Source organism: Lepisma saccharinum, chromosome 18, assembly GCF_977018435.1.
Source record: "Lepisma saccharinum chromosome 18, izLepSacc3.1, whole genome shotgun sequence".
Classification (NCBI taxonomy): Eukaryota; Metazoa; Arthropoda; class Insecta; order Zygentoma; family Lepismatidae; genus Lepisma; species Lepisma saccharinum.
Genome location: NC_139246.1, coordinates 35,749,309 through 35,762,467, shown reverse-complemented (window position 1 = coordinate 35,762,467; position 13,159 = coordinate 35,749,309). Strand labels below are relative to the sequence as shown.

The following is a 13,159-nucleotide window of genomic DNA, read 5'->3' as shown; positions in this document are numbered from 1 at the left end:
ACCTTGATTCAAAGGTGGTAACACACATAAGCCATCGAAACTTTTCATTAGAATACAAGACATCCATTCGGATTAACATCTTAAAAGCAACAACTGTATATTAGCTTCCGAGTAAGTCATGTACAAGAATAAATTCAGTTATTGTGGATTATCATTTTGAGTACCTATACCTCTTGAATGCACAACTGCTTAAATGTATCAGATTAACAAATAATATTACACCAAAATAAGAACTTTCGTTTCGTATAAGCCTTAAATTATTTAATTTAGTAACATTTCAATGTTACACATACAGTAATCTTCATCAAGAGCTAAGAATACATTGATATCTAATATGTTACAAGATATACATCTGCAAAAATTTGAGTAACAGTTTGGACAGGGGAAGAACACAATTTTTTTTTTTAAAAGTATGCATATTCTTACCCAACCCAAAATAGGAACAGTTTTTTCAAACAATTTTGAACGTCTACCATTCTCCCTAAATCAATTTGTAATGTTAATTCCATGCTGAATATGTAAAAATGCAACAGGTCTGGTGAAAATATTAGTTCTTTCTATTAACATTAAGTACGTGAATGAACTCTTTGCTACTTGTCTGTTTCTCACGTTGTTTCGAGTATCTGTGCTCGTTGTTCTTTATACGTGCATATTGCAACACTGTTCTTTCACATCTTGTAGGTATGTTCACAGACATGTAGAAATGCATGCCTCAATGCAAAAGTGTGGTCCTACATTTCGCATCAGATAATTGTCTGATGTTAGAAACAACAAAAGTGTGGATTTTTTATGAAGTAGAGTGCACAACGGATCAGGAATTGTGCATTTCTCTTGTCTGTGGTTGATTAATCCATACATGCTGTGAAATACGAAACTTTCCCACAAAATGCATCACTACAAATATCCACAACTTTCAGATCAAATACCAAGCAAATTAATCATGTGAAGGAGCATTTGTCATATTTCAACTTCAATTTCAATGTTCGTTATGAGCAGTTAACACAGAATGAACTTTTTCATTCATGAATCTTCGTTTAAGCAAAGCATTACACACTTCTCATATGTGAGATTTGAAGATTTGTTCCCACGATACGTCACAAGCAAGAAAAGTAAACAATTGAAGTACTCCTTAGCTACCGACCGGGGTTGCAAAGAATCATATAAAACCAGGGTTGGTTTGGTAACTCGGTTGGTAGAGCAATGGCATGATGTGCCAGAAACCATGGTTAGTCCTTGTTGACCCAGAATTTTTCATTTACATTTGTATACTCTTGTCTGTTATCTCTGGAGCAAGCAAGAGCATAGCAGCAGAGAAGGGGGGGAATCAAGTGGACAGAGCAAAGCAGTACACACTGCTGGTAACTGCAGTTGCTTCCCCCCCCATGCAATTCCATTCCCTCGTAACGTGTTCATCGGTGGAGCCATCTCACGTCACTACTTGCACTGAGACTTGTTTTTGTTTGCTTGCTCCAGACATAAATGGGACAGAGTATAAGTGTAGTAGTCTTTTGTACTCAATAATTTATTTTAAAAATGCATACTTTTTTTTTAAACTGTAAATATCACATCATTTGGCCACATTTCCAAGGAATGTTGTTTGCTGGTTCTCCTAAATTTTGACTGCCGTACAGTTTGGAACAGTGGTCCTTTTTGATTATTAACTATTGTTAACCCTAATAATATGTGCTCTAAATAGCATTATTTATACATAATTATGGTATACAGAGAACTTGTTTATGAAGATGGTGCATAAATCACAAAATTTAAACTTTATTCTGTCTTCCAAGAACTCTATAACACAATGAAATTAATCTATTTCAGGCTAATGGTGAAGCAGCTGTTGGGAAATATGTTGCTGGAACTTGCGTGGGTGCAGCTGCTGCTGCTGATTTATTCGTGAAGGACCATAAATATTAAATAATTATTAAAATGAAAAACAAGTTACATTTATCATGAAACCCGCTTGTTTTTGGAATTATCACAGTACAGCCTCGAAACATTCACACTGCGTTTGATGTATGCATTATTATTATTATTCAACAGAACAAACCTTTTTGATGTGAATTTGCAACAGCAATTGTTACTATGAGGCTACAATTTAGCTCTCAGACTAGGCGACTTTAGAATGTAAGTAAAAATAAGTGTCCATTTATAGTGTTGTTGTTAGTCCTAAACTAACAACTGAGATTTGCTGTTGTGATCTCAAATAGCAAATGAATATAATAGATATCAATGGTGTATTCAATTTCTTCATGTTGTTACTTCGTTCTATGAAGGAATGGAAAGCAGAAATGCAGGACTTAATCAAAGTTATGTGTAAATACTTCTTAAAAATAGTGTTTTCTGTGTAACTGTGTTGCTTACTGGTAAAACTATTACTGTACATTGGAATCTATGTGTAATGTCACCATGTAAAAGCTGTGGAGGAAGATTAAAACCATCAATAAAACACCATGGTGATGTTTTATTTTTAAAATGTTTTGCCGAAGAAATTGAGGATGATCAAATGAAAATGAACAGGAGCCACAGGATGAAATCAACAAGGTTTATTTCAAATGTAATCTCCAAAGTTACACAAGCACTTGTCCCACTGTTTCACCAAGCGGTGAACACCCTGCTCGTAGAACTCCTTTGGCCGAGAACGGAACCAGTTGCAAACATTGTCCATGACATAATTATCAGAGTGCAAGCGCCGACCCTTCAATGCCTTTTTCAACGGATCAAAGATATGGAAGTCACATGGTGATAGATCAGAGCTATACAGTGGGTGTTCCAACACTGTCCACCCAAACGTCACCAACGTGTTCCTTGTAACAACTGACGTATTTGGCCACATGTCATGCAGCAAAACCACTCGGTGGACAACAGGCCAGGCAATTTGGCCTTGATTGCTGCGTACAAATGGTGGAGGGTACTCACAGAGCAGTTCTCCATAGACTGCCTTCATTCACCACTGCACTTCGCGAACTCAAACTCCGCCTGCCACTAAAAAAACTAATAACACCACGCAGGTGAAGCGCTGGCTGGCTGGCTGTCTGCCTTATCAAAGTAGTTTCTAAAACCAGTGGTTTGTAAAGGAGAATGAATTCGCTATTAAAATTGTGAACAAATATGGTGTATGCTTTTAGAAGAAACATGAGTTCAGCCAGTGCTGTTGCCAAACTAACTGCTAGCAGAAGGAAAATACAGAGAATTTGCTGTGTCCAATATTAAACTTTTTTTTATGATGCGTACAAAGTGCATATGAGTAGTGATATAATATAGTGAATATTTCCACCCATGATTATAATATATCACTGCAGAATGTAAGAACTCAAAACTGACTCGCTCACGATGTTGGAGAATGCCCACGACAATGAAGGGTCATTGTGTATATTGAGACGAATTTAACGGGGTGGCAATAAAACAGACTGAAGGAAAATGAAAGGGTTATCATGAGAGTGTTGATGTGTGTTTCTTCAAGAAACTATAACTCCAGCTGTAGGCGACTGAAATTTATGGAATTTAGTCAGGTTCAAAATGTCCCACGCCGGACCCTGTGGCCAAGTGGTTAGCACAGCACGCTGAGATGCTAAGGGTCCTGGGTTCAAATCCCGCTCGGGCTTGGTTGTTTGTGAATGTCCATTCATCAATTTCATATTTTCATCACTCATCCCCATCTTCGCAAATTAGCCAAGAGGTACAAAACGCGAAGTAAAATAAAGTAAATCAATCAATCAAAATGTCCCATCTTATGTTGAACCTTACAGTGACAAGTTTTATGAAAACTTCTAGTTTCCCAACTGTACAGCATTGCACTCCTGCCATAGGCTGTTTGCCACGGCCACGCAGCCCTGCCCGATACCACTTCTAAAACCGTACGCCGTATAGTAGTGATTATTAGCTGATAATCGAACATTTAAAACCAATTAATTTCAATGATCATGTTTTCTGTGTACAATTGACACTACTTTGAAATTGTCTGTTTAAAAATAAGATTGTAAAGTTGGGGCTCATAATCTATTAAATCGCAAATGTTAAAATGTAAACAGTGTACCTTTGTCAGCATGACAAACCCCCAGTTATTGTAGGTTTCTATGACTGGGTTACACTACTCATTCGTAGTTCCCCTAATTTCCTCACGATGGTGGGTGGCCACAGGTTCCATACACAAGACGAAATCTCAGGAGAACAGTTGTTACACTTCCCCCAGGAGAGACTAACCTCCACGTGTCCTGTAGCCAGAGCCCAAAGCATGACACCCCACGGACACTGTGCGGGACATTCACATGTTAAGATTTTCGACCTATGATAAAGATCTCTCGGATTCGCTTTTCAGTGGCAGCATGTAGGCATTGGTAGTTTTTCTTTGCATAAGGCATAGCTTACACCTCATGCAATCATTTCACAAAGTTTTTTTTTTTTTTTTTTCCCAAATAGATCCAGTACCGATTAGCCTTTCATGTTTAAAATTACCACCGGAGTGCTAGGGTCACTTCCAATATGGCCATTGCATGTAGAATACACCCTTTGTTTACATTCAGTTAGTATAGTATGTAGCAATGTGAATCACTAATTTGTGCTAAACTTTTTCTTCGACATTCTGGAAAAGGGTATTGTTTGGGATTATATTTTATGTTGCTCAAACTTTTTTTGTTCAATGTCTTCACTTTTTATAACAGTCATGCCCCCTGCTAAATCCACCAATGCCTATATGCTGCCACTGAAAATCAAATCTCCTGAGATTTTGTCTTGTGTCTGCCACCCACCATCATGAGGAAATTGGGGGAACTACAAATGAGTAGCGTAACCCAGTTATGGGTTATATAAGGCCATGGATGTTCCCAAGGTAAAATATTCCGGAGGTAAAATAGTCCCCCATTCGGATCTCCGGGTGGGGACTACTTTGGGAGGTCCCTGGACTAAGGATAAGATCTACATTAGGAATAAGGATATTAAATTAGGCACCTGGAATGTTCTGATCCTTTACCGGCCTGGGGCATTTCAGTGTACAGTTAATGAGATAGTTAAGTATAAATTAGATGTAGTAGCTGTCCAGGAAGTTAGGTGGCCAGGAGAAGGGAATTGTAAAACTAAAAATTATACTTTTTTCTATGGTGGTACTGAAAATCATAATTTTGGAACAGGCTTTTTCATAAATAATAGAATTATCTCGGCTCTTAAAACAGTAGAATTTATCAATGATAGGATATCACAAACAGATCTTTGATAAATTTTCCCAGTATATGAAAATTCTGTTAGGTGACTGTAATGCACAGATTGGCAAAGAGACATTTAAACCCACGATTGGTAAAGAAAGTCTTCATGAATTAAGTAATGATAATGGTATAAGATTGATTACTTTTGCAACCTCAAAGAATTTAATTGTGAAAAGTACCACTTTTAAACATAAAGATATCCATAAATATACCTGGTCTTCTCCAGATGGTAAAACTCATAATCAGATAGATCATATTCTCATTGATAAGAGAAGACATACTAGTATAATTGACGTTCGTACACATAGAGGTGCTGACTGTGCCAGTGACCATTATTTAGTAATTGCTAAATTAAGAGAAAGACTGTGATAAATCATAAGCAACAAAATCTAAAAGTTATAAAATTTGATACAGGAAAGTGTGCTGATGAAAGAATTAAGAAAGATTACCAAATTAAACTGTCAAATAGATTTGATGTTTTGCAGGATTTAAATGATGATGAAAATATAAATGAAACAGACGTAAATAAGAATTGGGAGCACATACGTAATGCAATAGAATCAGCAGCTAAAGAAAGTATAGGACCATAAGCCATGGTTTGATAATGAATGTCATAATCTAATAGAAATAAGAAATCAGGCTAGACTTAGGTGGTTAAATAACTCTGATGATACAAATCTAAACAATTATAATAGAATAAAGCGAGAAGTTAACCGCACATTTAGAAGTAAAAAAAGAGATTACTTGAAAAGCAAAATTAACGAAATTGAAACAAACAGCAAAAATAAAAATATCAGAGATTTATATAAAGGTGTAAATGAGTTTAGAAAGGGGTGGCAACCTAAAGTAAACTCAATAAAAGATAAAGACGGTGATTTTCTAGCTGACCCAAGTGATATTCTAAATAGATGGAAGAACTACTTTAATGACCTTTTAAATGTCCATGTAGGAGATAAATCAGAAGTAAATGAAGTACACACGGCAGAACCTTTAGTTCCAGAACCTAACTTGACTGAAGTTAAAGATGCTATTAAAAGGCTAAATAATAACAAAGCACCTGGCATTGATTTAATACCAGCTGAGTTAATTAAATATGGTGGAAATTCATTAATATGTCAAATTCATAAATTAATTTGTTTAATATGGAATAAAGAAGAAATCCCTCAACAGTGGAAAGAATCCATAATTGTTCCTGTGTTTAAAAAAGGTGATAAAATGAACTGCAGTAATTACCGTGGAATTTCTCTACTCTCAACAACATACAAAATATTGTCTAACATTCTTTTAACAAGATTAACCCCATATGCTAATGAAATTATAGGTGATTTTCAATGTGGATTTAAACGTAACAGATCAACTACAGATCAAATTTTTCACATCAGACAGGCACTTGAAAAAAAGTGGGAATATAATCAAAATGTCCATCAGCTATTCATTGATTTCAAAAAAGCATATGATTCGGTCAAAAGAGATAAATTATATAATATATTAGTAGAGTTTGGAATACCTAAGAAGCTTGTTAGTATGATAAAAATATGCACCAGTGAAACAAAGTAAAATTCGTGGGGGTAATAATATGTCTGACAAATTTACAATTCATGATGGGTTAAAACAAGGAGATGCATTATCTCCATTGCTCTTTAATTTTGCCTTAGAATATGCTGTTAGAAAGGTAAAAGAAACTAAAGAAGGACTAAAATTAAATGGTGTGACTCAGTTGTTAGCATATGCAGATGATGTAGACTTACTGGGGGATGATGTGAATACAATTAAGAATAATGCTAAAATATTTTTCAAAACTGCTAAAGAGATAGGTTTGGAAGTTAACAAAGAGAAAACTAAATATATGCTTACAGGCCGAAACCAAGTGTTAGGTAATAATCAAAATCTAATTATTGATAACAACTCGTTTGAACCAGTTTCCAAATTCAAATACTTAGGAGTAATATTAACAAATGAAAATTATATTAAAGAGGAAATAAAAAGTAGGCTTAATTCAGGAAATGCATGTTACTTCTCTCTTCATAAACTTTTGTCTTCTTGTTTAATATCTAAGAAACTAAAAGTTAAAATATACAAAACAGTAATTTTGCCTGTAGTATTATATGGGTGTGAAACTTGGTCCCTTACATTGAAAGAGGAACATAAATTGAGAGTATTTGAAAATAAGATCCTTAGGAAAATATTTGGACCTAAAAGGGATGAGGAGACAAGTGAGTGGAGAAGGTTACATAATTTAGAACTACATAATTTGTACACATGTCCAGATATTATTAGAATAATTAAATCAAGAAGACTTAGGTGGGCAGGCCATGTGGCACGAATGGGAGAGGAAAGAGGAGTTTACAGAATTCTTGTTGGGAAACCAGATGGTAAGAGACCTGTAGGAAGGCCAAGACGAAGATGGAGGGACAACGTTGAGATGGACCTAAAGGAAATCGGTAGGGATGGGAAAGAGTATATAGATCTTGCTCAAGATAGGGACAGATGGAAGGCCTATGTTGCTGTAGCCATGAACCTTCAGGTTTAAGAAGGCTAGAGAGTTAACCCAGTTATGGAAACCTACAATAACTGGAGGTTCGTCATGCTGACCACACATCATCCTGTAACTGGTTGGTACCTTGGCAGGTGGGTGTGAGGCTGGCAGTCGGTAGGTAGGCTCTGGCCCTCAAGGCCTGTTGCACCTCGGGTTATGAATAGTGTTAATACACACCAGCAGAAGCAGTGGTGGCGATACCAGTCCTGGGTCAGAAAAAATACCAAATGAACATTTATATACACTATATTTACACCGTTGTTGACGTAATTTTTTTTCTTCAGTGGACTGCAGGTGTCCACTACATCGGTCTACAGTTTTTAGTAGTTCAGTGTTCTGCACACGCACTGCAGGTGAAAAATTAGTTTCTTCTTATGAAACCAACTAATCTTATGCACCTTTTCACCGTAGCTTCATGCTTCATGATGAGTGTTGAGAGACAGGTCTGTCGTGGACATCTAGGTCAGTGATACTTCTACACCTCACTGCAGAGCTGCTGATTTTATACTTGTGAATGATGGCTGTTATTTCGTTAAGGTCATTACATTACACTTATTCAAATTTATGATCATTCCTGTCTGCTTGCACCAGTTTACAAAACAGTTTGTCTTCCTGTACCATGTAACAGTCATTCATTGAGCTGATTGGATAGTTTTGTAATCTGCATACATTAGTATATTGATCTTTGTAGGCAATTTGGAATGTTGTTGACAAACTCTCGAGTATCATAATTTTCCCTGCAGTTTTTAGTAGGTTGTTTTTTCAGGATGGCTACCAGTCAAGAAAAAGTAAAGAAATCAACAAGTAGGTCAAGAAGTCAATAGAAAATCAAGAAATTATACGAGGCATATTTTTAAAGTAAGTTCAGTTTTCGCTGAGGACCTGCATCTATGGGCTTGCCACAGACGGCAGTACGAGGGTCACTATTTATATTTTGAGCCTTGGCAACACTGATTGAAGTTAGGCGCGATTTTGACGTTTGCACGGAATCGTCTGGCATTATTGACCATAACGTACTTCAAATGTTTTGTCAATAGCTTCATTTGTGTTGTTTATGTTGCCTTGGAGATTGCGCGACAACAATAAAATGGAATTAACTCGTGAACATTTTCGGGCGATGATTTTTTACAATTTTCGACGTGGTTTATCAAGACAAGAGTGCATCGATCAACTTACTTCCACATTTGGCGATGAAGCCCCATCCTTTGCCACTGTGAAATGCTGGTATAATGAATTTAATCGTGGCCGCCATTCGCTCACAGACGAGATTCGCGAAGGTCGTCCAAAATCAGTTGTTCAAGAAAACATTGATGCTGTGCAAAACTTAATACTGCAAGATCGTCATGTGACATACTGTGAGATTGAGGCAACCATAGGCATTAGTTCCACCAGCATATATAAAATATTACATGATCATTTAGCTGTGAGAAAGGATCCCACACAATTTGACAAAAACTCAAAAAGACGCTCGCGTCAATTGTGCAAACAAATGCTCAATAAATACAATCGTGGTGCTTCAAAAGACGTATATAAGATTGTAACAGGTGACGAATCATGGATATATGCATATGAGCCGGAACGTAAACTGCAGTCAACTGTATGGGTGTTTCAAGATGAACCCAATCCAACAAAAGTTGTTCGCGGTCGAAGCACATCGAAACAAATGGTCGCCTGTTTTTTTGGAAAAACTGGTCATGTGGCAACTGTACCTTTAGAGGAACGTAGAACGGTCTACTCTGAATGGTACACAACAATTTGTTTGCCAGAGGTCTTCGGTCAAATACAGAAAACAAACAAACGCCGTCGGATCATTCTTCATCAAGACAATGCCAGCTGTCACACATCTCGTCTAACAACAGACTTTATGAACAGTCAAAAAATCGAATTGATGGATCATCCGCCGTACAGTCCTGATTTGGCACCCAATGACTTCTTCTTGTTCCAGAATGTCAAGAATAAATTGCGTGGACAACGATTTTCGTCGGCGGAAAACGCCGTTGATGCGTTCAAAAACCATATTATGGAGGTGTCTCAAGAAGATTGGAAAAACTGCTTTGACAAATGGTTCAAACGAATGCAAAAGTGTATTGACCATAAAGGAGAATACTTCGAAAAACAATAAAGCAGTTTTCAATGCCAAATTCCTGTTTTTTCATTGTTAGGCTCAAAATATAAATAGTGACCCTTGTATTCAGGTGTGGTTACAATTCCTCAGATGGTTGAAAGTCCCGTGGAGTGTGAACTACGCGCTGTCATTCATTTTCTAAGTGCAAGAGACGAGAAAGCAGCTGAAATCCACCGGCAGGTTGCATGAAGTATTTAAAGATGGCCGTACAAACGTGCATGATGCGGGACGAAGTGGGCGACTGTCTGTCATTAACGATGACCTGGTGCAGCAAGTTGATGAAACAGTGCGCGAAAACAGACACTTTACGATTTCATTTTTACCTAGAGTTTCCAGAAGTGTCACGCAGCGTTCTGTATGAAATTGGGATAGTACGCTTAAATTACCGGAAATTGAGCTCACGGTGGGTACCAAAAATGCTGTTATCATATCAGATGGCATTCAGAAGCTGGTCTTACGATAAGATAAGTGCCTTAATGTAGGTGGAAAATGTGTTGAAAAGTAGATGTAGACCCAGGCTTTCATGTAAAAATAAAATTATTACATGTGTCCTTGTTTTTATGTAATATCAAAGCTAAACTTACTTTAAAAATATGCCTCATACTTGTGCTCAAGAATTTTTGCTATCAGGATGACTTGATTTATTTTATTTAACTTTTCTGCCCCTTTGGCTAATTGTGAAGATGGGAACGAATGGTGGTAAGATCAGATGGATGAAGGGACAAACACAAACATAGGGAGGACAAGAGCCCCACATAAGATTATACCGGCCGAGAGTCTAGATGCCGGAGCCTAACTAGTGGGCCAAATGTAGTCGAAGATGCATTAATACATAAACCAAGTCTAATTCTCTTGTTAAATAGAGCTTCAGTACTCATCTTAACTGCCATTTTGGTAGGTTTTTTCATGAAATATATATTTTTAATTGCTAATTTCCAACTTTACCCAAGTAGGGGTTAAGAAAAACTCAAACATGTCAAGAATTTTGCATTCATTTTGGTAGACACATTGTCTATGCATAAAGAAATCTAATGAGTATTCAGCACCATCTTTGATATGCAAGAAAAATCGAATAAATGGAATAACAATAATATGGTTACATTTTACCTACATGCTGATAAATACTATAAAAATTGTCAGAATGAAGTGTTTTTGTACCTGCTCGCTAAAACGTGGGTCTCGAGAGGTTACCTTACATTTTGCTTGTTATAAAGGGAGACTCATTTTACAAATATTGTATGCATTGTTTGTATTTGTATAGTTATTTTATTGGCCAGAATCGTTTGTTTGACACTAAAAATAGGAACTCCTTGAATAACGAACATTTTTTTCCAATTACACTACCAAATGTTCCATATTAGTATTATAGAGAAAAATTTTGAATTGAATATAAACAAATTTGAGAGACTTAGAGCAACAGCATGTGCAATGTGCACTTAAAATTATTTTTGACTTCCTTCATTTACATTTCAGGTGCTTTTCGTGAAACTGGTTATGTGGGTTAGAACATGCACTAACTCTCTCAATTTTGTTGCTTTGTTAACCATGTGCAATTGCAGCAAAGAGTCCACAAATTCTCTTTTTTCAACTTAGTGCCTCCTGTGAGTGTGTACAATGGCAAATAAACAATCCTTAGAAAAAAAACCGAAGAAAAAGAAAAGCAAGCAACCGACTTTCAGATGACATTTTTTTTTGGAGTTATCATATACTGGGTGACTATATATTTTTTATTTATAAAACCAGGAACTTGGATTTTTGCTTTTAAAATACACAGCTATACATACAAAGGCAGTAGTATAATTGATGCTATAACCAGGACGAGAAAGTATGAACCCCCCTCAGGCAGATTTGGCTATACTTAAAACAAGCTCAACATGCCCTTATGAGTTTTTTGCTCAAGTGTAGAACTCTGTCTAATCCAAGATTTTTGTAAAAATGCCCTCGGGAATTTCCTGTGAAATGATGAGCCCCCTCAGATTGATTTGGCTACACTTACAAAAGCTACATCTGTGAGATTTTTGTCCATAATCCTGTCAAAAATATGCCCTTTTTGATATTTTTTTTGGCTACACCTAAAACTAAGCTACCCTCACCCACACCCACCCATACACACACTTACCCCTACACCCACATACACATACACCCATACCCACCCACACCCACATACACACACACCCACACCCACTCGCATTGACCTTGACCCCGACCTTGACCTTGATCTTGACCACACCCACCCACATACACACCCACACCCACCCACATACACACACACCCACACCCACACACACACAATTACTTCCGGTCTACTTGTGGCCTATTTCTGGTTTATTTATATTGCATCATGTTTTGCAACAAATTATTACCTAATATTATGCAATAAATTATTAGACATGTGTTGTTTTCTGATTGGTTGGTTATGACATACTGTGATGATGTGTTATATTCTGATTGGCTTATTGTTTCAGATGTTTTCAATGCGGTCTGTGCTTAGGCTATATAAAGAGATTTTGCATTGCATATCAGCCAGTATTGTGAGAGTTGTTGAAGAGTAAGGGTGTGTTGTTGCAGTGCTGCTCATATTTTTTAAACACAAAAATATTGCAGATTTGTATAAATTGAATTACAAATCTATTTGATTTAATATACAGAATTTTTGACAACCTGTCATAGGTTTATTAAGTATAGAGTTTTGATTTGAACCCCAAGAAATTTTATATAAATACCAAAGCCAAAAATATTAACACACACACACACACACACACACACACACACACACAAATCACACTACTGAACCCAATTGATATTTTTTATTAAGCATAGAATTTTGATTTGGACCCCAGGAAATCTTATATAATAACAACAAAAATGCCAAATCAAAAATATTGTAATCAATGCAAAAAGAATATAACCAGCCCCAATTGGGCCAGGCACCAAAGGAATTGTGTTCTAGACAAATGCAGAACTCCCACTAAAATATGCCCTAAATGCCATAGAAAATATAGCATGGAATATTTCACATATAAACATAAAGGTACTTGCTCTGCACAGTCATCAACATTGCCCCCACAACCATCTACATCTGGTCTGAAAAGGAAGCATGAAGCACCTGTTAATGCTAGAGCAGCAAAGCAGCCACGCTATGCACTACCTATCCATAGCAGTTTTAATGGCCAACTTAGGGATTATCGGTTTGTATCAGAGCCAAGATGTGGTATTAAGAATTTTTTGAACAGTGTAAATCCTGATGTGCAGGCAATTCTAAATGCACAAAATGGCTCTTATAAGCTGTCCCTCAAATTG

General features: G+C 36.7%; 1 protein-coding gene across 5 annotated transcripts in view; it reads left to right on the top strand.

The window, feature by feature from the left end:
• Nucleotides 1-2,452, top strand: part of LOC146002524 (fructose-bisphosphate aldolase-like) — a 205,290-nt gene extending 202,838 nt beyond the window's left edge. For all 5 annotated transcript variants that reach the window (XM_083140430.1, XM_083140431.1, XM_083140434.1 and 2 more), the window contains one exon: nt 1,822-2,452. In XM_083140430.1, the coding sequence (XP_082996556.1) occupies nt 1,822-1,917 (96 nt within the window). In that variant the 3' untranslated portion in view covers nt 1,918-2,452. The remainder of the gene's footprint in view (nt 1-1,821) is intronic.
• Nucleotides 2,453-13,159: the final 10,707 nt, after the last annotated feature.